The 25541-nt window shown below is 43.1% G+C and overlaps 1 protein-coding gene across 1 annotated transcript in view; it reads right to left on the bottom strand.

The window, feature by feature from the left end:
• Window positions 1-24593: 24593 nt before the first annotated feature.
• Kiaa0586 (KIAA0586 ortholog) overlaps window positions 24594-25541 on the bottom strand; it is a 127475-nt gene continuing 126527 nt past the window's right edge. Inside the window, exon 26 of the mRNA XM_045155579.1 lies at window positions 24594-24944. Coding sequence (XP_045011514.1) covers window positions 24793-24944 — 152 coding nt within the window. The 3' untranslated portion in view covers window positions 24594-24792. The remainder of the gene's footprint in view (window positions 24945-25541) is intronic.

Genomic DNA, 25541 nt, shown 5'->3' with positions numbered 1-25541 from the left:
AGTTTAGTGGAGAACGGGTTCATTGTTGAATATAGTTCTGACTTGTTTCCCAGCTCCAGCTATGGGTTCCATTCCACTGAGCAGATCAGTTAGCCAAATTGAGAGCACTTGGTTTCCTACCATGGCTATGTGCCACTATTGCACTTGTGTGAGTATCACATCAGGTTGTTTGCTGACAATGTGTTGCTTGGGCAGATATTGGTCTTTATTCCCCAGTTGTTCATGAAGCACCTTCTGGCACTAGATGCGCTAACTGTCTGGGAACTGACTCTCTTCCAGCTTCCAGCCATGTCACTCCATGATACATACCAACAGTGTATGGTGTCTTCAGCAGTAGGCTCTTACCACTAACCTATGGTGGGTCTTCAAGCACTCTGCATAAATCTGTCTTCTTTTGGGACACCTTGTAGGTCTCTGTGATCAAAAGCTCATTGTGGATGATTACCACCTGCTGGTACCGGGAGTTACAAAGTCAGTGGCCAAGAAGAAAAGGAAGAACCAGATAAGTGATATAAAAGAGATAGAGAGATGACAGAGAAGAGGAAGAGAGAGAGAGAGAGAGAGAGAGAGAAGCAGAAACAGGAGGAGATAATGAACAGTTTTTGTCATATCATCTCCAGGGCCTTGTGAATCCAGTATTCCCCCTAAGGGCCTTTTAAACTTTTTGTTGACAACATCTACACATACACACAATATACCATGATCATAATCCCCTTCTACTACCTGAATTTGCCTTCCTTCCCTATCCTATCTATGCTCCACTGAATCCCTTCTCTTATCTGAGTTTTTAAAAAAAATATTTTATTTTATTTATTTATTTATTAGAGAGAGAGAGAGGGAGAGAATGGGTGTGCCAAGGCCTCTAGCCAGTGCAAACAAACTCCAGATGTGTGCGCCCCTTTATGCATCTGGCTAACGTGGGTCCTGGGGAATTGAGCCTTGAACCAGGGTCCTTAGGCTTCACAGGCAAGCACTTAACCACTAAGATATCTCTCCAGCCCTAGGAATACTTTTTTAAAAAATATATTTTTATTTATTTGCAAGAATAGAAAGAGAAAGAGAGAGCGAGAGAATGGCACACCAGGGCCTCCAGCTGCTGCAAACCAATTCTTGACGCATGCACCACCTTGTGCATCTGGCTTGCATGGGTACTAGGGAACTACATCTGCGTCCTTTGGCTTTTGCTGGCAAGTGCCTTAACCACTAAGCCTCCAGCCCAGGAATCATTTTTAATGGTATTTTTGTCTGCTGTGGTATGAATGTATCCCTCACAATGTTGAAATTTGAATCTCCAATGAAAGCGTGCTGAGGAATGGGACCTTTAAAAGGTGCGTATGTCAGCCAGACTCCCCTTTAATCCGAGCAGTTAGAAGGCAGAGGTAGGAGAACTGCCACAAGTTTGAGACCAGTCTGAGACTACAGACTGAATTCCAGATCAGCCTGGGATAGAGCAAGACCCTATGTCGGGGAAAAAAAAAAAAAAAAAAAAAATGTGAGTACATCTTGAAAGCTCTGCCCTCTTAAGTGGACTAATGGTCTTATTTGGGGTGTGGGTCGGTTATCGCAGAATGGAACTTATAGAGAAGAGATTGACTTCTCTTTTGTGTGCCTCTCCTATGTGTCTCAGTGTGTGTGTTCTGGCTTTCTGCAATGGGATGACATAGCCAGAGGGCCTTTGCCAGTCACTGACTCTGGTAAGGGGCGTCTAATCCCCTGGAACTGTGAGAGGTAGACTACTCTCACTTTTTGTTTCTTTGTTCAAAAACTACTCAGCCTGTGGCATTTTGTTATAATAAAACAGATGGATTAAGACAGTAATACAGATTTTGCTGGTTGAGACAACTTACCAGCCTCTGCAGGAACTAAAGTTTGATGGAAATTGTATGGGATGCTTGAAACCAAATTATTTTAGCTAAATTTGGTAAAAGCGCTGTCTCTGCAGGTTTTTTTTGTTTTTCTTTCACCTCTGACACTGACAGCCAAAAACACAGGGTCAAGCACTAGATGATCAGTGTTTCCTCTCAGAAAAGCTGTGTGCATAGTGCTTTGTGCTCAAATCATATGCTGTACAGCATGTTCTTCACAGGCAAGGAGGCCACTTAGCACTGTCCTGTTACTCTGTTTTATGATGTCCAAATAGGAGGCCATTATCTGCATCATCAACTTTGACTACATAAACCCAGTCACTCAAAGGAGAACAAAATGAAATCGTTATTATGGGAAGATCTCAAGTTGAGCAGAGAAATGTTGGTCAGGAGGTCCTTGTTTTTTTTGTGTTTTATTTTATTTTATTTTTTTAAATTTATTTATTTGAGAGCAACAGGCACAGAGAGAAAGACAGATAGAGGGAGAGAGAGAGAATGGGCGCGCCAGGGCTTCCAGCCTCTGCAAACGAACTCCAGACGTGTGCGCCCCCTTGTGCATCTGGCTAATGTGGGACCTGGGGGACCGAGCCTCGAACCACGGTCCTTAGGCTTCACAGGGAAGCGCTTAACCACTAAGCCATCTCTCCAGTCCAGGAGGTCCTTGTTGATACCACAGTTGCCATCCCCTTGATTTGTATTGTACCACTTGATAGTCATAACTCTCCACCACCCTCTCCTTAGGTGCCAGGCAATAGCCACTTATTTTCATGTACAATCTCAGCCCTTCTTCTCTGTGACCCTACATGGTAGAACTCTCTCTCTCTCTCTAACACACACACACACATACACACACACACACACACACACACACACACATACACTTTCTAGCTCCCCCTCCCTCTCTCTATCTCCATAGTTTAGCAAAAACTGAAGGCTGATTTGCTCAAGACCACATAGCCCATTGAATGAGTAAGCTGGAATTCAAACCATAGATGTGACTTCCAAACCCACTGCTACTGCTTCATTCACATTTTATTTTTTTTTACTTGGATTTTGAAATGCATTTTTATTTGAGACAGAGACAGAGGGAGAGAGAGAAAGAGAATGGGCACACCAGGGCCTATAGCCACTGCAAACGAACTCCAGACACCTGTGCCACCTTGTGCATCTGGCTTACGTGGGACTTGGAGAATGGAACCAGGGTCTTTAGGCTTCACAGGCAAGTGCTTAACCACTAAGCCATCTCTCCAGCCCTTAGTTTTTATTTATTTATATATCTATTTTTCCAGGTAGAATGTCGCTCTAGCCCAGGTTGACCTTGAATTTACCCTGTGGCCCTAGGCCAGCCTCTGGCAATCCTAACTACCTCAGCCTTCAAAGTGCTGGGATTAAAGGTGTGCACCACTACACCTGGCTCAACACTGTTTTTATAGGCACTTGCATTGAGCCAAGTTTTGGTCCTTTGGAACAGAGGAATCATACAAGGTGGAGTATTTCATCTGTGTTGGGAGAAAGCCAGAGTTCCAAGAACACTATCAATGCCATGAACAACTTCTTCTGCAGAAACATGGGCAGACTTAGGTGAACCCAAGTATGCACAACACAGCCTTCGGGTAGGTGGGCATGTTCCCCTCCCCCGGCAGTATATCGCTTGAGCCACGGTAGCCTGTAATGTATGGCTTTAATATATTACCAATAGGAAAATGTCCTAATGATTTACGGGAGTACGTATCATTGGCATCAGGAGGCAGCATTAATCAAAGCTCCAGGTTTGGCTTCTGAAAACCATTAGGTAAATCCCAAGCTCTACATTTGATGTATTCACCTTGGACCACAGACTGGAAGGAATGAAAAGATCTCATTGCCTTTGCTTTAAAGCTGCCTTCCCATTAGTAAAAGCTGTGTGTGTGTGTGTGTTTGTGTCTGCGTGTGTGTGTCTGTGCACATGCACATGTGTGTGCATGAGCACTGGCTACTTGAAAAATTTTAAATGCACATTAGGCCGAACAACTGTTAAAAGGTCTCTTCACCGGGTATCAGCCCCCTAGTTAGACGTTCTGAGGAAGGGGCCTGTCCTGGCTTTCTAGTTTAGTTGCCAACCCTAAGAACCAAAACATAAGATCAAAAGCCACTCACATCTCCAAAACAGTTTCCTATCACTTGTAGAAGGGAGTGTTGATAAATATATCCTTGAAAAGCCAACTGTGATGAAGGAACTTGTAGAATGGGATCTGTGACACCAGATTAAGAAATGAAAACAAAGGGGGGACGATTTAAGAGGTGGAAGGGAACTGGAGGTGGACGCAAAGGCAGGGGAATGGAGGGACAGGTTGCACAGCATAATGATACACATGTACAAAAATCCTATAATGAAACCCATTACTTTGCATACCACTTTAAAAAATTGATAATATGGGGGCTGGAGAGATAGCTCAGAGGTTAAATGTGCTTCCTGTGCAAGCCTGGGGGGGGCCTTGAAACCACCCCCATGTGACTCTCTAGCTCTCACATAAACAGCAGGGAATGGCCATGCGGGCTTCTAACCCCAGTCCCACAAAAGGAAGCAGAGACTAGGGAATTGCCCAGGATCATGAAAAACAGCCAACTCCTGCATCAGTAGGAGACTTAGCCTGGAAATGAGAATGGGCAGAAGGTCCATGGAGTGGGACTTCCTCCCGCAGCACTCTGCTCTGAGCACCACAGACACGACAAATGCCCCCACTGCACATGAGGCCCAGGGCAAAGACCAAAGGCTGGTGCTCATTTCTTGTCATCCACTCAGCCATGCCACAATGCAAGGATGCTTACGTTTGTTTGCAAATTGAAGTGCACCCTTGCCAGTAAAAAGTTGTACAACTAGGCCTGGGAATATGGCTAAGTAGTTTAAAAGGCTGTTGTTTGCAAAGCGTGTCAGCTAAGGTTCAGTTCCCCACTACCCACATTAAAGCAGTTGCTCATACATCTGGAGTTCCTTTGCAATGGAAAAAGCCCTGGATCATCCATTCTCTCTCTCCTCACAAATAAAGTTAAAAATACATTTTTTTAATTTATTTATTTGAGAGCGACAGACACAGAGAGAAAGACAGATAGAGGGAGAGAGAGGGAATGGGCGCGCCAGTGCTTCCAGCCTCTGCAAACGAACTCCAGATGCATGCACCCCCTTGTGCATCTGGCTAACGTGGGACCTGGGGAACCGAGCCTCGAACTGGGGTCCTTAAGCTTCACAGGCAAGCGCTTAACCACTAAGCCATCTCTCCAGCCCTAAAAATACATTTTTAAAAATATTGGTCAGCCATGGGGCTGGAGCGATGTCTCATCAGTTAAGGCACTTGACCGCAAAATCTAACAACCCAGGTTTGATTCCCCCACATAAAGGCAGATGCACAAAGTGGTGCATGCATTTGGAGTTCATTTGCAGTGGCTAGAGGCCCCAACACTCCCGTTCTCTCTGTCTCTTTCTACTTGCAAATAAATTTTTTTTCATTTATTTTTATTTTTATTTTTTTTTTAGTTTTTATTAACATTTTCCATGATTATAAAAAAATATCCCATGGCAAATAAATTTTTTAAAAACTGGTCAAGGGCTAGAGAGATGGCTTAGCAGTTAAGCGCTTGCCTGTGAAGCCTAAGGACCCTGGTTCAAGGCTCAATTCCCCAGGACCCACGTAAGCCAGATGCACAAGGGGGCACATGTGTCTGGAGTTCGTTTGCAGTGGCTGGAGGTCCTGGAGTGCCCATTCTCTCTTTCTCTCTCCCCCCACCCCTCTCTGTTGCTGTCAACTAAATAAATAAATAAAATAAACAACAACAACAACAAAAACTGTTCAACCAGGGGCTGAAGAGATCAGCAATTAAGGCACTTGTTTGCAAAGCCTGATGGCCCAGGTTCAATTGCCCAGTACCCACGTCAAACCAGAAGCACAAAGTGGTTCATGCTTCTGGAGTTTGTTTGCAGCAACAAGAGGCCCTGGTTCTCTCTCTCTCTCTCTCTCTCTCTCTCTCTCTCCATCTCTCTCTGCTTGCAAATAAATTTAAATTTGTCATGAGCCCTAGGGGTGTAACATCTGCTGATGTCTGGATAAGTTTATATACTATGCTTATCAAACTGCCCAGTAAGCACTTCTCTTAATATTCATACCCTTATATTAATGCTACTCTCACTTTGGGTAAAGAATCTTCTCTTTGCAGATGGCAGTGACCTTGGGACGACTCAGAAGGTATCATGGTGCTGGAAAGAAGTGACTAGAGTACCGAGTAACATCTCAATCACACCTTCCAAGGCTCAGGATCTAATGCGGAAGAGGTGGCAGAAAGAATGTTAGAGCCAAAGGAAGGGTAGGACTCTTACAACGTGCTCCCTCCAGACATAAAATGGCCTGGATATCCATGACCTCATAGTACCTGACACTACCTACACAAGACCATCATAAGAGGAGGGAAAGATCACGACATAAAAATAAAAGAGAGACTTATTGAGATGGGGAGGGGATATGATGGAGAATGAAATTTCAAAGGGGAAAAGGGGGGGGGGATGGAAGGTATTACCATGGGATATTTTTTATAATCATGGAAAATGTTTTAAAAAATTGAGAAAAAATAGAATAAAATAAGATTTTAAAAAAATCAATCAACCAAAATGAAGGGTCTATTCACTGGAGCTCAAGCACCATTTCTGATCTTGTTCAGAAAATCTGGGTGCTCCCTATATTTCAGAAGACACGGTACCTCCAAAGTTTAAAAGTGTTGGTACTATTGTGACTTGTTCATGTTGTGCAGAGCATGCCTGTCTATGTCTATGCAGGCCAGCACACTCTTGCCCAGGGATAGAAGTTGGCACTGGCAAGAAAAGGAAATGATTATAGACCTGGGCAGCATGATAAATTAGAAGCACGATGTCTCTGGTTCTCTTGAAGCTGAGTGGATGAGAAGATATTAGTCAAAGAAAACACAAGTAAAATACTGGTTTTCAAACATTCTATAGCTTTTGTATTCATTCTCTCTCTCTCTCTATCTCTCTCTCTCTCTCTCTCTCTCTCTCTGTGTGTGTGTGTGTGTGTGTGTGTGTATGTGTGAGAGAGATATGTGGTGTATGCTCAAGTGGGTGCAGACACATACCCCATGAATGAGCATGAGGAGGTCAAAGGAGAGCATCGGATGTCTTTCTCTTACAACTCATCTATTTCATTGAGATGATGTCTGTCTCGTAACCTGGAGGTGCTCATCAGCAAGCCCCAGTGATTCTCTGGTCTCCACATCCACCTCCTCCTTGCAGACTGGAGTTACAGATATAACTCCATGCCTGGCTTTATATATATATATATATATATATATATATATATATATATATATATATATGTACCTAGGATGGTATTTTTTATTGAGAACTTTAACATAAGAACCCACTGCAAATTGGCCATATTTCCAGTGGGCTATATATGTCCCCCCTCCCCTGTCCTCTACTGAGGGCCTTCCTCACTGGGGTCATGAATGCACCAGTCATTCTCTGGTGAGGATGGGGAAATGCCTCAGAGGACACCTTCAGAACCCATGGCTCCTACATTCTTTCACCCCTCTCTTCCACAGTGTTCCCTGAGTCTTGGAGGCTGTGTCATAAGTCTCCTTTAATGTTGACCTCTCGGCAGCCTCTGATTTTCTGCTTTAATGAGTTTGGAGTCTTCTCAGTGTCTACTGCCATCTCCACAGAGAAGCTTCTCTGGCTAGCAGTAAGAGCCACACTCATATTTAATTCACCATGTCCTTTGTAATATTTCCTGGGCATTCCTCTGTAATGTTTCTTGTGTTGTTGTAATAGAGATAATTTGTGCTACACGATTGGTCTTTCTTTCTTTCTTTCTTTCTTTCTTTCTTTCTTTCTTTCTTTCTTTCTTTCTTTCTTTCTTTTTTGTTGTTGTTTTGAGATAGGGTCTCAGTCTAGTTCAGGCTGACCTGGAATTCACTATGAAGCTCAGGATGGCCTTGAACTTATGGCAATCCTCCTACCTCTGCCTGCAGAGTGCTGGGATTAAAGGTTTGTGCCACCACGGCTGGCTGATTTTCTTTTCTTGCTATTCTGATAGGTTGTGGGTCTCCCCAGTATTTGCCACCATCTGTGAAAAGCATATGCTCCAGTCAAAAATGAAAGCAGAATGGATCAAAAAAAGATAAACATAGACATGTAAAAGACATTTTGATTGACACAACTTTTCCTTTTAGCCAAAGAATAGTGGAAGCTTCCCTCTAGGGTTTATGACCTTTCAAGCCATAGGCTTCTGACTTGGTTCTCAGCACCCCAGCATGAATTCTCTCCCACTCAGTGGGCCTCAAATCCAATCAGAGAACAGCTGATTACCCCCATAACCTATGTGCCACTATTGTACCGCTCTGTACATTTTGACCGGTTGATTGCTTTGGTAGCTTGTAAAGGATCCTCTGCTTGTTCACACTGCTGGTGACTTTTATGCCCCCAAAAGCTTGCATAATGCTTTCGAGCACTATGAGAACTAGCCAACAGGGAGCTGACTTCCATCTCAGTTCCAGCATCATGCCCAGCTTTTTACATGGGTTCTGGGCAGTTGAACTTGGCAGTCTCCAGCAGGAGGGGCCCTCATGCTTAAGCAGCAAGCCCTTTTAGCCACAGAGTCACCTCCCCAGCCCTAATTGCAATTTCTTTAAGAGAACTTCCTAGAGTTTATTGAGAAATGATGCTTTTCAAGAGCTTTGCAACTCTTGTCTCCTTCTCCCTCCTGCATAAGCAAGTTTTATTTACAAATTATTTTACAGTTTATATCCTTTTGGACCAGATGTTCCACCTGACCTCTGACAGCTCCACTCAAGAGCAGAGAGCCATTTTTCTGAACTGATTACCCTGTCATCTTCTAGGGAAATTGGCTTCAGAAACAGGCTACTAAGTGGGTATTTTAGAACTTAACACATCATTAGAGGGGAAAAATACTTATAAGTGATCTCATAAAGTGCTAGGGAATGTTTAAAATGAGACCCTGTTAAGGTTGCACTGTGCTGGCCATCAGCAGCTCCGCTCGAATGTCTCTTATTGCATAGAAATGGTCATGTTAATATCTACTTCTAGATTCCTACTCATTGGCAGGATATCACTAGGAAACACAGTCCATTCCCGCATAAAGCAATATTTAACATTCAACCTATAATTCTTGAAGATACTTCAGATATTGCTTTCATTACTGTTACAATGAAATATAATATATAATATCTTCATTATTATACACATTAAATTCTCTACATTTCACCTGCCTTAGGAATCATTTCATCATTTATTTCCCTAAATGCACTGCAGGGGGAGAAAATATATGTGTCAGATATGGGAAAGGAGATTTTTTTTTTTCAACCTTTACGGGGTACTTTTTAAGGCTTTCCTGAGAGTTGAGCAGACCTTACTTGGGAGTTGGCCTTCTTGTTCACCTCAGTGTCCGCTCAAATCCACTGTCTGAAGTTAATTGTTCATTGACTCCTGGGTGAGATCTCAAGTCTTATTCTTCAATAGCAATATCCTAACCACATTATTACATCATTATTAATTCTTAGAGAAGTAAAATTCTAGCAAGCATTTAGACAGGCCTTGCAACTATCCACTTGTTCCTAGTTGGTAAAAAGATCTTTCATCATTCACGCAAAAAGCATCAAAAAACTCAACATCCGGTTTTGCATAAGGGAGAGTTCTGAACTGCATTTAAAGCCAAACCCCCACACAGAGGTGAGATGAGATGAGAACACAGAAATGAGAACTATACATCAGGAAGCCCTGAAATAGGAATAATTCCTTCCTGTTTCTTGTCTGCTTCTCATTTTTCTGCCCTCTTCATCTGGGGAGGTGCCCATGGCTCCAGGTAGATGGGGGAGGAGTGAAAGGGCCCTGGACCACCCAGACTCACCAGAGTGCCCTCAGGGTAGACTTCCTCTGGGCACAGAGATGCTTTCAGCAGAAGCTTCTGCAATGGTCCAGCTGTCTACTTTTCTTGGGGTGCATTTTGAGCTGCTCTGACTACAATTATAGTGTCAATAACACACATCCCTTTGGATGGTTGTTTGTACTTCTTTTCCCATCAGTTCCAGGGAACCCAGTGACCTAGCGCTGGTTGAGGCATATCAGTCATCTAGACGGGCCTTTGGGCAAATTTAAAATGTCTCCAGCATGGCACTTTCCCACATTGTTCACTTCTGGTAGGTGAAAGAGTGCTCACATCTCTTTGACACACACACGTGCACATGCACTGTGAGACATGCGGCTAGTTTTCAAGTACCACAGTTGCTATGGGTCCACCCTGTTGCTCAGGGACACAGCCACCAGCTCTCACACTTAGAATCCTGAGACATAATCCAGTGTGTCCCCAGGCTCCTGGACCTCCAACTCTCCTTACACTAGGTGCCATCTACCTCTCCACTATCTCCAAACAACTGTCTCTCCAGAGAGTCTCTCCACTGTCCAAGATTATCAGCCTCTTCTGCCTTTGCAGTGGGACTGGACTCCAGGTCTTTTCCACCTGCATGTGGGACCTCTCCCAATGTTCTGGCACGTCACTTTGGAGTGGTGACATACATACCACCTATTGTCTGGGCTTTGTATGAATTAAAACATTCATATTGTCTGCCTGTGGTAGGACTCACTTATTCTACATTAAGTCCTTGGCACATCTAGATGTCATCAACCCAGTTGCCACACCAAACCTGAATCTCAGAAGGTCCTGCTACTGTGGGCTGCATCCCATAGGCAAAGTATTGGGTACACATTTGCACAAAAAATCCAGGCTAAACTCACAGAAAGTCCATTTTCTTTAGGAACAAGCTATTCTCTCTCTCTCTCTCTCTCTCTCTCTCTCTCTCTCTTTCTCTCTCTCCCTCCCTCCTTCCCTCCCTCCCTCCCTCCCTCCCTCCAAAATACACTCCCTGAACTGCTTTGAGAGATTCACAAACATTCACACAAGCAAAACACCATTTCTAGGAATCCTCCCTGAGATATGCATTCATATTCCCCCCTCCCCCAGCTCTGTGCCTCTCTTGGCATCCCTAGGTCAGTTTAATGACTTTTATTTTGGTAGACCTCTTCTGTACCAGTTAAAAGTCGCTGCCAATATCCAGGGCCAGATCTTGGCCATGGAGTGCCAAACACTACAGTTTGACTTTTATGGAAAGACGACCCCTGAGGCCAGGTGAGCTTTCATGGCTCCTCTTTTGTTAGTTCAGAGCTTCATGTCATGCCAAGAAAGCATCAGCCTGATGCCATGTTTACAGTAGAGAAGCATGAATGGGGGGCAAAAATCATTCCTTTCCTTCTATTTCTAAATCGTCCTTTTCTTAATAGGCTAAAGTGAGCTTCTTATAAAACCTTAACAATAAAACAACAAGCTTGCAGGGACGTCTCAGGTTCTTGGCACCGAGCACTGGCAGCCCGTCATGGTCGGGGTGTTCCCCTCTGCTGCTGCTCTTTTCCCTTCCGCGGGAATACTTTCTGGTTTTTAATGACCAAGCGGAATGAGAGGAGCAAAGCAGCGAGAGGTATTCCTGTAGTCATGTTACATTACATTTCTGTAACACACCGTTCCATTACTTTCCTTTCTTCCTTACAGAAAACCATTGGGTGTACATTAGAATTTCAGTCCTCCAAAGTGAGCCTGCTTATAAGAAAGAGGAGATTAAAGAACTAAAGTCTCAATGGAGAGAAGAGTAACATGTCACTTATATTTACTTGTTGGGTTACATGATTTATGCTTCTCGTGTGAAGATGGAGCAGAAAAAAGGGGACACGTGACATTGTTTAGATAATCCCCAAAGAAAGTCGAAGTCCCTTCTCCAGGAAAAGGGTTGCCTTTCATTTAAAATATAAATGGTACTGACAGCTTACGGGGGAAAGATTTCTTATGTCCAAAGAAATAAATTCAAGATGCACCTCATTTAGTCTCTAGAGGAGAATACTTAGTATTCTAAGAGAGAAAGGGAAGGGGGAGTGGGGTTAAGGAAGAATCTCATAAAAACATAAAATTGAGAGGCCCTTTCACAAAGCTTTATGTTCATGTAGCTGTAAAAAGGAACAACGCAATTTTAGGTTAAAGTATAAATGTCAAATTCTTTGTCTCAAACATACTTCAGCCCAATTTTTACATTTATTTCCTAATTAATTGTCAATGCTGGAGAATAGGAGCAAGACAATTTTTTTTATTTTTTTAACAATATTTTATTTTTATGTATTAGTTAGAGACAAAGTAAGGGAGAGAAAGAGAGACACAATGGGTGTGCCAGGGCCTCTAGCTACTGAAAATGAACTCCAGACACATGTGCCACCTTGTGCAGCTTGCTTATGTGGGACCTGGAGAACTGAACCTGGGTCCTTGGGCTTTTCAGGCAAGAGTCTTAACCACTAAGTCATCTCTCCAGCCCCAACAGTTTTGTTTATAGGTAGTTAGCAAGGGGTACAGGCCTATAGAGATGCCACCTTGCCTGCCCTGGCAGGACTAGGAACCATGCCTGATCCAGACTCATTCAAGATGGCCACAAGCAACAACTCACCAGTACTTCCCACTTCTTCAAGTCGCCCCTCAGCACTCCTTGCGAGCCGGCCCCTCCTGAGTCTGCCTCGGGGGTCCTCCGACCAATCAGATCTCTCCCTTATATACCTGAGTCTGATAATGAGGCTCATCCTAATCCGATCTTTGATCCATGTAACAGCCTAACACAGTTCATAATTCCCTTCCTTCCTCCCCTGGATTTGTCTGAACACAAAGGTGTAAGGATTTCTTTGTCCCGGCACTTTCCTGCCGTGATTTGGGGGGCTTTCTCGCTTTGCTCCACGTGTCATCTGTCTGGAAGCTCTGAGTCCTTGACCATCTCCGAGTCTTCTTTACCCCATGCGAGCCGGCTCTTTTTGCTTTGGTTCTCGTGCTTTGCCCTGCGTGCGTGCAGCGCGTGCCTTCTCCAGAGGATTCTTCCCTGGGAATTTCTCAGTGTGAAGGGGAAAACCAATATTGGCTTGCACCTTCCTGCCAGCCTTCCCTGTGGATCCGAACTCTCCCTAAAATAAACCTTACAATGTATCCTTTTCAGAGTCCGTGTTTTTAATTCTTTGCTAATACAGATAAGGACCTAAAAGTTGGGAGTCCACAGGCCTGAGAACTCCTGCATCTTTATGGAATTTAATCCTTCCCTGGACCCCAAATCCTGCATCACACACTAAGTAGAGGAAAAAACTTGAACATGAAAAAAATATATTAATAAAGTTTCCAAAGAGATACTCTTAACTAATTGTTTTTATTTATTCATTTTTTTCTCTTTCTCTTTAATTAAAGCTAGTTGCTTTTTTTTTTTTGGTTTTTCGAGGTAGGGTCTCACTCTGGCTGAGGCTGACCTGGAATTCACTATGTAGTCTCAGGGTGGCCTCGAATCACAGCGATCCTCCTACCTCTGCCTCCCAAGAGCTGGGATTAAAGGCATGCGCCACCACGCCTGGCCTAGTTGCTTTTTGATTGGAAAAATACATAGGAAATTCTTTTTTTTTTTTTTGTATAATCTTTGATTTTACAGGCAAATGAGATTGGACACAATTTTAATTAATTAGCATGAAAAACTTTTGTACAACAAAAGACTAGAGTATTCTGATAGGGGTTTCATTCTTTTTTTTTTTTTCTTTAAAATTATTGCTGCTTCACAGGAAGTGATATTCTAGAGAGAAAATACATATGTAAGTATATGGCAAGAAATAAAGGAGAATCAATTAAAAAGAAAACTACAGAGAAGAAAAATTACAGCAAACATATACATCATGCTTTCGCTTTGTTGATAAGACTTACTGCAACAAACAAGCAGTCATAGTAAAGATATAATGATGCACCTTCCAGGAGTCTATTACGGGACAGCCTGCCTGTCATTGTCAGCACCTACAGCCACACCCGTCATCCCCACATAAGCCACTCTGTTGAAGGTCTTCCTGCCTTGAACTACAGGCGGTCTGCAGTCACAGAATGGCACATGTCCCTTTTCTCACTGGGAAGCACAAAGCCGTGAAAGCCAATGTGTATGTTCATCATACAAGCAAGAGCTTTGTTTACAGTGTTTAATGGAATAAGAGTCTTAGGTTAATGCCAAGAATCAGCTTATTTCCTCATAAAAAATTATCCTCCCAAAGGAGAAAGAGCCTTATTAAAAAGGGAGGATTTCAAAGTCACTTTAGAACCGTACCTCTGGGTGTTATTTTTCAGGCATCATAAAGCATTTGTATTCAACTGCTTTTCAATCCAAGTAAAACACATCTAAAGACAAGTGAGGTTTGTTTCCTGGGTTAAGGATATCTTTAAGTGACAGATGCAAGATAATAAAAGGCCTTTCAGGGGCATGTAAACTGGAACAACAAATTTCAAGACTGCTAAAAGATGAAAAAAAAAATCTAACAGGACACCTTACATGTAGCACATTCTCAATGAACTTCCTCAATGATTGTTCCTGAACTCCTTCTTGTGTCACAGGCAAGGCATCATATATCAGCGTCAGATCTCACTCTGGCTGCCCCTTTCCACTGCACCGGAACAAGTCTCGGACAGCTCAGTTTACAGGAGCCAGCCTCTGGAAGAGGAGGCAGCTTTAACCTGTGTGAATGCTCTCACCAAGCTACCTGTGAATATGCATCTACTCAAGAATTCGCTCCATGAACACCAGAGGCCTCTTGTTCTCTAGTAGTGCTCCCCAATTCCTGCTCACCGCTGCAATCACCAGAGATCTTCTACCAGTTGTTGATGTGGCAGGTAGGGACGACACTGTGAGTCTGTTTGTACAACCTGATTCTGAACCATTCGCTTAGTGTTTGGAGTCATGAGAGGAGTTCTATATGCACAGGGAGACTATCTTCCTCCTCCAAATTCCTTAGCTGCCTCTTAGTCCCAACATCTGCTCTTCTTACTGAGTTCCTGCGTTTCTAAGCTGGTGCCAGTGGTGGAGAAAAGGGAGAAAAGTTTATCAGTGACCGCGTAACTCCTCCGTCAGCATCTTACTGCATCTAAGCTAGTGTCAGTAGTGGTGAATTACAGGTGGCTCCCAATCTAGGATCAAGATTTCAGCTTTGTGATGGTGAGAACATGCACCTATACAGTTGTTCCATTTTTCACTTTCAGTACAGCTTCAATAAATTATTTGAGATATTCAACATATAAACTAGGCTTGTGTTAGACTTTGCATAAATGGAGGCTGGTGTAAGTGTATTGACCATTTAGGGTAGGCTAGGCCATGCTAGATGTTCACAAAGGTGTATGAGATGCCTTTTCAACATAGGGGATTTTAGTTTATGATGGATTCATCAGGATGTAATTCATTATAAATCAAGAAATGTGTCGTTAAGACAATCTCTCCAGTAACAATGATAAAGTGGAAAAAACGTAAAAGCCAATCATGTGAAGAAGGATGTCCAAAATCAGGTAGAGACTAAGAATCCTCATATTTCAAAAGGAGGCTGGAGAGATGGCTCAGCAGTTAAGGCACTTGCCTGAAAGCCTAACAACCCTGGTTCGATTCCCCAGAACCCATGGAATGTCAGATGCACAGTGGCACATCTTGCATCTGGTTATTTGCAGTGGCTGGAGGCCCTAGAGTACTTTATTTTCTATTCTCTCTCCCTCTCTCTCTCTCTCTTCTCTGCTTGCAGAAAAATAAATAAATATTTTTTTCTAAAGAGGAGGAAACCATCCTTGGTGAGACACACATTACTGTGGAGCACCTCCCACGGCCAGTGTGCACTGAGGATGTGCTCAAGCAAAATGGGCAGTCTTGCTGGGCTTGCACAACACGTGAACAGGCCTCTTAGAAGGACTGACAATGGAGAGGGGAAATCCCATAAAAAAAGGAGCCCAAGATATGGGGGGGGGGGGCCAATATCTGCATACAAACTCTCTCAAACCCTTAGCTGACTCCTGCACTACACATGTGCTGGGCAGCCAGCCAAGGAACCCAGTGGAGAGCAGCAGCTGGAGGTTGAAAGAGCTGAGTAGAGATGTCAACAATTGCCTGACACTGGAAGGGCAGAGTTCAGGATTCACATCCTCCCCTATATAGGGGCTGAGTAAACAATTTGAGTATTCCTCTGAAACCCGAGAAGGGTCATAGCTTAAGAATAAGGAACACATGCAAAAGCTAAGGACTCGGCTTAGTGTTGGCCTTATTAAGATCCAGATTAATCTTATAAAGTCCTGTCTAAACTAGCAAAAACTTACTCAAACCCAAGGAGGCCTCAGGAGGCAATAACATTCTGCTACTGCCACAAGCAGGGTACTTCTGCTGGTCCTGCCCTTCACAGAGCTCACGTGCTCATGCATGTAGGGAGAAAGGCTAGAGACTGATTAAAGCTCTGGGTAGTGAATAGGTTAGGATTCTTCAGTTTCTGGTATTTTCTACCTAGACACATTATATCTTCCATCTCTCCATGAGTCAATGCATGCATCTCTGTCCTGTAACCAGAAGCCCTAAGAAGAACTGCTTCTTTATGTCATGTGCAGAAATCATGGGACTTAGAGAGTTACAGAATCACCCTCAAATGTAAATGATTTTGCTTGGTGTGGTGGTACATACTTTATATATATAATTTCTTTCTTTTTTTTATTTATTTGAGAGCAACAGACAGAGAGAGAAAGACAGATAGAGGGAGAGAGAGAGAATGGGCGCGCCAGGGCTTCCAGCCTCTGCAAACAAACTCCAGACGCGTGTGCCCCCTTGTGCATCTGGCTAACGTGGGACCTGGGGAACCGAGCCTCGAACCGGGGTCCTTAGGCTTCACAGGCAAGCGCTTAACTGTTAAGCCATCTCTCCAGCCCATATATTTAATTTATTATTAGATATGGACATATTTTGTATGTAAACATCACATGTTGGTACCATCCTCTCCCTGCCCCTTTTCTGAAGAGGCCTTCCTCATTGGGATGCAGGTCAACCCCATGGGTATTGTGAGTCATGCATTGTGGGGCAGCAGTCAGTTATGGGGGAGAGGCAATGTCTTCATGCAAATGTCCCAACTTATGGCTCTAACAATCTTTCTGCCTCCTCTTCCACAAGAATCCCTGAGCCATGCTGGGAACATTTTAAGTCTACTTCATTGATGGGCCTTTAGGAGCATCTAGATATCTGGTTTGGTATGTGTTGAGTGTCCTCAGTATCTTTCTCCATCACCCTTGCACTGATATCAGCTTAACTGAAAGAGCAGCACTCTTGCTCACTTCCCCAATTCCTCTGTGGTTTCAGCTGGGGCCAGGGTGGAGTGAGCTGGATCGTTTATCTCCTCAAGTCCAGTTCCCATCTGACAAAGAAAAGCAGATTCTCCAATGGAGAGTGAAGTCAGCGCCAGTTAAATGGGATAACCATTATTAATTTAGAGAGAATTATAAGGGTTTAGACACTTTTACAGTGTAAGGTTAGTGGGAGCTTGACAATGGAAAGCAGAATCATTATCTGGATATGATTCTGACTTGTTTCCCAGTTCCAGATATAGTTACCTTTCCACTGAGTGGATCCATTAGCCAATCCAAGAGCAGTTGGTTACCCACCATGGCTGTGTGCCACTATTGCACTTGCGTGAGCATCACGTCAGGTTGTTTGTTTCTGAGTCACTTAGACTTTGCGTTGCTTGGACAGATGCTGGCCACTTTCCCCTGGTAGCTCCTGTAGTGCCTTCCAGCACTACATGGGCTAATTATCTGAGGTGGCTCTTCTTTGGATTCCAATCAGGTCTCTCATGGTCTGGGCCAACAGCGACTAGTGTCTTCAGCGGTAGAGTCTTACCATTAGCCTCTAGTGGGTAATCAAATGCTCTGACAGAAGTCTTTCTTGTTTGTTTTGGGCGATCTATTAGGTTTCTCTGATCAACAGCTCATTGTGGATGTAGACCACATCCTGGTACAGGGAATTACAGGCCAGCACCAAGGGAAAAGAAAAACGCAAAATCCAGAAAAGAGAAACAGGAGAAATTTGAGGTTAGGTTTCATCTCACTCTCTCCAGGTCCCTTCGATTCAGGTGTTCCCTCTAAGATTTGCCTTTTAGTCTGATTTCCAGGATATAGGATTCCATGGTACCAGTTCAATTTGGGTTCAGAATTTGTGTTCCCCCTCTTTCCCTTCCCCCAAGCCTTGCCCTTCCTATTGTCCAAGCCTCAAGATGCTATTCAGTTATGTCAGCAACTTGGGTTGATCCAGGTTAGGAACTGCAGATGAGTGACATCATGAGACAAGTGTGTTTCTGTGATTGTGTGAAGAACACCCTTTTTGTGTTTTGGTTTTTCGAGGCAGGGTCCCACTCTGGCTCAGGCTGACCTGGAATTCACTATCTAGTCTCAGGGTGGCCTCAAACTCTCGGTGATCCTCCTACCCCTGCCTCCCAAGTGCTGGGATTAAAGGTGTGCGCCACCACGTCTGGTTTAAGAACATACTTTTAATCCTCGTACTAGGAGGCTGAAGTAGGAGAACCGCCATGAGCTCAAAGTCAACCTGGGCTACAGAGTGAGTTCCAGGTCAGCCCGGGCTAGAGTGAGGCCCTACTTCAAGAAAACAAAACAAGGGGGCAGGGTGTAGTGGTGCACACCTTTCATCCTACCACTCGGGAGGCTGAGGTAGGAGGATCGCTGTGAGTTCGAGGCCACCCTGAGACTACATACTAAATTTCAGGCAGCCTGGGCTACAGTGAGACCCTGTCTCAAAAGAAAAAATAAAGAAAGAAAAGAAGACAAACAAACAAAAAAGTAAACAAGTGATTTTAAGGATCAACTTTTTCCGCTATGATCCATCCTTGTCTAACAGGTATTTACTGCTACATTCTTGTCCTAAGACTGAAAGTTATCTCTTTAAGAAAGTGGCAGAATGGGGCTGGAGAGATGGCTTAGTGGTTAAGCAGTTGCCTGTGAAGCCTAAGGACCCCAGTTTGAGGCTTGATTCCCCAGTACCTATGTAAGCCAGATGCACAATGTGGCACATGCATCTGGAGTTCTTTTGCTGTGCCTAGAGGCCCTGCCATGCCCATTCTCTCTTATAAATAAATATTTTTTTTAACGTGGCAGAAGGGCTGGAGAGATTGCTTAGTGGTTAAGTGCTTTCCTGTGAAGCCAAAAGACCCCGGTTCAAGGCTTGATTTCCCCAGGACCCACATAAACCAGATGCACAGGTGGCACATGCATCTGGAATTCGTTTGCAGTGGCTGGAGGCCCTGGTACCCCCATTCTCTATCTATCTGCCTCTTTCTCTCCCTGTCACTTTCAAATAAATAAATAAAGATAAACAAAAAAATTTTAAGTGGCAGAAAAAGGAGGACATAAGTATTTAACAGAAGAGTTACAACCACACTTAATTTTGTTCTATATAATTGAAAATTTGCAACTACACAGTAACAAATTAATTAATCTTAATTAATTTGAAGCTATGCAATTTTATTCACAATCTGTCCACAGGCACTGCATTGTTCTCCAGAATGAAAACTGTCCCATTTTTGTTCTGTGTCCCAATGCAATGACAACTGGAAGGCTCATTAAGACATGATTTGAAAAAAGCCTTTAGGTTACAAATATATATTACTAATAGTCTGTAAGGTATTAAGATGCATAGAATCCATTCCTTGATGGATGGCCACAGATAACAGAAGAACATTGCTAGACCATATATATTCCCAGCACAGGGAATACCTACTTTCTTTACTAGTGATGATGAAGGTCATTTCTATTTAACAATCACCCAGGCACTCTGCAGGATCTCTCTCTAAAGACAAAAACTTTACTCTCCATTTGGGAAAGTGAACAAATAGGTCGGGAGAAAAGGTGAGGCTACAGCTCAGTAGTACAGCATCTACCCACATACATGAGATCATGGGTTCAATTTTCATCATATACCTCTCTAACCTCCATAAGAAACACACACACACACACACACACACACACACACACACACACACACACACACCAAAAGTCAAATGGAGCAGAGGTATTCCCATGATTCATTTTTAAAATTTTGCATTTTAGAGGTTGATCCCAGAGCCTTGGGCACATGCCAGGCAAGCACTCTATCACTGAACTGTGCTTCCCAACCCACTTCCCACGCTGTACATGGTGCAAGGAGTTAGAAATGGGTAATAGGTCCAAGGAAGAGCTCAGAGTAGATGAAGCAGCCTTGGTTCTCAGTTTTACTGTGTGGCTCCTGTCAGGGGCCTCATAGGAATGGCCTCTCAGAAGTTAGAGGAGTCTATTGATTTGGTTAAGGGAGCTTTTAACCTTGGCTAGAGGCCCCAGAATTTGAAGGGGACATGAAGATCTTATTTTTCATTATGGCTGAAACTAGAAATGTAACCCTTCATACTTATAAGATCTAAAAATCAGCTTTGATTCACTTGTTGTCTTGTTAACTAATAGGCTCATGAATCTTCATACTATTCACTGGCCTCAAATAAGAAACATCTGTATTCTCGCTACTGTTTTCAAGTTTTTTTCTAGGTAAACACTTCAGGACAGGAAGAAAAATCTTTAAAAAATATAAACATGGGCATATTCTTCATGAAGGTTTGACAACCTGAGACTCTCTGTCCTCCTTAGTTTTTCAGACTTGGTGTATCAACACACCTGGAGCTCACTGATTCAGCTAGACTAAATAGCCAGCAAAGGGCCCCAGGGATCCGCCTGTCTTCCCCTCTGCAGGGCTGGGATTATAGCTGAGTTCTGCCACGCCCTGAATTTTTATGTGAGCACCAGCTCTGAAGTCCCTTTAATGCATGTGTATGTGTGCATCTGTGTATGTGCACATGTGTGCACATGCTTGTGTGGTGGTTAGAGGAGCACATAGGGTATCCATCCTCAAGGACATTATCTACCTTCTGTGCATGTGTGTATGTAGGGGTGTGCATGCGCCACAGTACACACGTGGAGCGTTGGTCCTCGCCTTCCACTGTGTTTGAGACAGGGCCCTTCTTGTTCTTTGCTGCTACAAACATCAGACTAATTGGACCGTAAGCTCTAAGATTTTTCTAAGTTCATCTCCCACTGCCATAGGCATGTTGGGATTACAGACGCATGCATTAATTGATCTGGCTTTACATGGAAGGAGGGGAGTAAAATTCTGGCCATCACGCTTGCACAAGAAGCACTTTTAACCATGGAGCCATCTCTTCATCCCCTACCTTTTTTTTTTTTTTTTTTTTTTTTTGTGATAGGGTATCTCATTGGCCTGGGACTCAATATAGACTGGCTAGCCAGGGAACTACTGTTCTCCACCTCCCCAGTGCTGGGACTCATGCCACCACACTCAGCATTTTTAAGGGTACTGAACTCATGTCCTTAAATAAGGATTTAATTAAATTAAATAAGGAGCTATTGCCACACTTTATCTACTGAGCTATCTCCATAGCCCTTTCTATGTTTTCTTTTTGTTGTTGTTGTTTATTTTTCTGAGGCAGGGTCTTGTTCTAGCCCAGACTGACCGAGAATTCATTATGTAGTCTCACGGTGGCCCGAAACTCATGGTGATTCACCGATCTCTGCCTCCTGAGTGCTCGGATTAAAGGCGTGCATCACCATGCCCTGTTCTGTAGTGTTTTTTGTTTGTTTGTTTGTTTGTTTTGTTTTGCTTTTTTATTTTAGTTGAGAGGAAAGAGAAACAAACTTCAGATGCATGTACCACCTTGTACATCTAGCTTACATGGGTACTGGGGAACCAAACTTGGGTCCTTAGCTTCGCAGGCAAGCACCTTAACTGCTAAGCCATCTCTCCAGCCCACTAATGTATTTTAATATGGTATTTAAGACTACTTACGTGTAACTGATATTTGATAATCCAATGATGATCTTATATTAGGAAGAGACAGAAGTCCTTAGGAGAGACAGATAATTAAAAGTAGGAAATGTGCCCCCAAAGATGCACACTGAACAGAATGTTCCAAAAAAAAAAAATGCACACATGGTAGAAAAGTTCAGTGAGCTGCTTCTCACAAACCCCATGGAAGTAGTAAGGATTTCACTTGTGACCATTCAGGTTACTCTTCCAGAAAATGGCATAACACCACAGCATCTTTTAAAGGAAAATATGTTTCAACAACAGAATATTTTTGGATTAAGGATAATAGTCCACCATGGACTTGGAAATTTTTGTTTTGTTTTGTTTTGAAAAATGGTTTTGATTTTTTAATAGGAATACAAGAAATAAAAGATATGCTTAAAAAGTAAAATTAAGCCGGGCGTGGTGGCGCACGCCTTTAATCCCAGCACTCGGGAGGCAGAGGTAGGAGGATCACCGTGAGTTCAAGGCCACCCTGAGATGACAGAGTTAATTCCAGGTCAGCCTGGACCAGAGTGAGACCCTACCTCGTAAAACCAAAAAAAAAAAAAAAAAAAAAAAGTAAAATTAAGCATTAGAGAGATGGCTCAGCAGTTAAAGGCACTTGCTTAAAAAGCCTGATGGATCAGGTTCAATTCCCTAGTGCATGTGTGTCTGGAGCTCGTTTGCAGAGGCAGGAGGCTCTGGACACACTCAATTTCTCTCTCTCTTTCTGCAGCACTTCTGCAGGTCTGTCTAGCCTTTGCTCTACCCAGAGACTTGTCATAAACCAGACCAACCTCCACAGAGCAGCATTTTCCTCCACTAGTTTAAAAGAACCTATTTTAAGCAGAAACTATATATAAGTGTCTACCAAAAAAAAGGATCTAAAGTGAAACCTAAGGCATTTTAGTAACCCAATACCTCCAACGAGCTTGCGGTTCTGTGACACATGAGGAAATACATGTGGAAGGTTGACATATTGCTGAGTTTCCACAGGCTTCTACCTCAGTGAGAAGAAATCCCCAGATCACAGGCTATTCTAGAAGTATAAGAAATTCTAAATTGCTCTTCAGTAATTCTCAACATCAAGTGTTCACTGAAGTCGCCTGAAAAGGTCTTTTTTCACTTTTAATACCACTGCCTGGCCCTCACCCAAGATCAATTAGAGCAGAATTCCTGGTATGTAGCCTGAGCATTAGTAGTTTTTAAAGCTCCCAGAGGTTTTCATGTGCAGCCAGGGCCGAGACCCACTAAATAACCTTAAAACATGTGCAGAAAAGTCGAGGATGACTATAATTACCGTGTGTGTGAACTTCAGCAGTAATAGAAAATAATATATCAGGGAGATTATTCTTTATTATTATTATTTATTGAGGAGGGGTTGGGAGAGAATAAGCACACCTGGGCCTTCAGCTGCTGCGGACAAACTCCAGACGCATGTGCCCCTTTGAGTGCATGTGTGACGTTGTGTGCATGTGTCACTGTGCACCTGGTTATGTGGGTCCTGGAAATTCAAACATGAGTTCTTAGGCTTTGCAGGCAAGCGCCTTACCCACTGAGCTGTCTCTCCAGCCCAGGTAATTCTTTTGTCAATGCTAGGCTGCTCTTCTTCTAATGTGCCCACCCCCTAGGGTAGGATTCTGAGATCCCTCAAGATCAGAATGATGCCATTTACTGAACACTTGCCCAGTGCCAAGCAATGCATGGGGCAATGCCAACCTTATCCTACCCCACCCCACAAACATATTATCACTAATCTCCATTATTCTAGAAAAACAATTACTAAATCCATTAACTCAAGACAGTTGATAAAGGATGGTCTTATTGGCCCATCACAGAACAAGCAGGTATAGAAACTAGAATTAGAACCTACATGAGTTTGGTTACAAAGCTGTGCCTTTTCACTTCCTTTTTTTTTTTTAATTTTTATTTTTATTTTTATTTATTTAGTTGAGAGCGACAGACACAGAGAGAAAGACAGATAGAGGGAGAGAGAGAGAATGGGCGCGCCAGGGCTTCCAGCCTCTGCAAACGAACTCCAGACGCATGCGCCCCCTTGTGCATCTGGCTAACATGGGACCTGGGGAACCGAGCCTCGAACTGGGGTCCTTAGGCTTCACAGGCAAGCGCTTAACCGCTAAGCCATCTCTCCAGCCCTTTTCACTTCCTTTTAATTGTGTATTTATGTTTAGAGAGATACAAGTTCAAAAAGTATGAAGAATAAATCTCATCTATCATTTTTCCTGCAGCACAGTAACTACAGTCATCCTTGGTATCTATCAATTAGCCATCAGTCCTTTCCCTGGAGACAAAAGTGAGCATTTCTTGCATATGTGTATGAGCACCTTCTATGTGAGGTTTTTCCCTCCTTGTTTTAAGTAATGGCAGCACAATTCACAAACTATTTTTCATGCCTTTTTTCATGTTAATAAACTATCTTAGAGATAATTCCATATGAACATCTACATATGTAACATTTTTTTGAATCACAGTATTCCATTGCACAAATGTGCCATTGTTTCTTATCAAGTCTCTTATTGAAAGGCATTAGATTACTTCTAGTTATTGGCTGTTTTAAAAAATATCAGGAGGGAGGGCTGAAGAGATTGCTCAGTAGTTATAGCACTTGCCTACAAAAATCTAAGGACGCAGGTTAGATTTCCCAGTACCTAAGTACCCAAGTAAAGTGAGACGCAACAAAGTGACACATGTGTCTGGAGTTTGTTTGCAGTGGCTTTGGCATGCCCATTCTCTCTTCCTCCCTCTCACTCTCAAGTAAATAAAAGAAAATCTTAAAATAAAAAATATTGGGATGAATAACCTTAATATAGAATTTTATAAGTATGGAAAGATAATTACACTTGTAAATTCCTAAATGTCAAAAGCCATGCCCTTTTTACTATTCTATGCTACCTCAGGTTCCAAAGAAACAATCACAGCCAGACTTGGGATGGTTTATATTTACTTTATTTTTAAAAAAACAACTAAAAGTATGCTTTTCATTTTAATAAAAAATCAGAAATAGCTTTTCAGAAGATGCTCAAAGACTAAAGTTGTCTACCAGCATGGTTTTCAGCCAATTCACACTGCCTTCATAACCATTATGAATGCCTTCACAAACAAGTGAGAGGTGGCTCCCATTTCCCACTCAGAAGGTATCTGTCCCTGAGGACTCCATGTCACCCTGTACGGTGCTGACACTCTGGGACTGAGAACAATCCTCAAGGTTCACGGAGGGTAGCATCACGGACAGTTTGGTGGGTGACGCCTGTGAAGTGAAGAGTGGAATTGTCTCACCACCTGCACAGAGGAGAAAGACATTCAGTGACACCCAAATATCCTGTGGATACACGTTTGTGTTTCCCTTTCTACACTGTGTGTGTGTGCACATGCACACATGCACCTGCCTTTGAGAAAGGGAGAGAGCAAAGAGGAGGGGGGAGAGAGAGGGAGAGAGAAAATGAACAGGGACTGTATATGAAGAGAGTTCCTTTCTCAACTTGTTAAGAATTTGTCAGATAAAAAACCTCTTCATTTGGAGGCAATATTCTGAAAGGATACAGGTGCTAAGGGTCATGGCACATGGTCAATGCTAGGTAAAACTAGGCAGAGTTAAGAATACAATCTCAGGGCTGGAGGGATGGCTTAGCCATTCAGGTGCTTGCCTGCAAAGCCAAAGACCCAGGTTCAATTCCCCAGGACCCATGTCAGCCATATGTACAAGGTAGTGCATGCGCATGCATCTGGAGTTCCTTTGCAGTGGCTGGAGGCCCTGGCACACCCATTCTCCCTCTCTCTCTCTCTCTCTACTTCTTTCTGTCAAATAAATAAATCAATAAAAAATGTGTTGTTTTTTTTTTCAAAAAAGAATAGTCTCTGAAGTCCAGTTCAGCCTCT

This window comes from Jaculus jaculus, chromosome 7 (genome assembly GCF_020740685.1).
Source record: "Jaculus jaculus isolate mJacJac1 chromosome 7, mJacJac1.mat.Y.cur, whole genome shotgun sequence".
Classification (NCBI taxonomy): Eukaryota; Metazoa; Chordata; class Mammalia; order Rodentia; family Dipodidae; genus Jaculus; species Jaculus jaculus.
The sequence above is the reverse complement of the archived record's forward strand: the minus strand, read 5'-3'. Positions and strand labels throughout refer to the sequence as shown.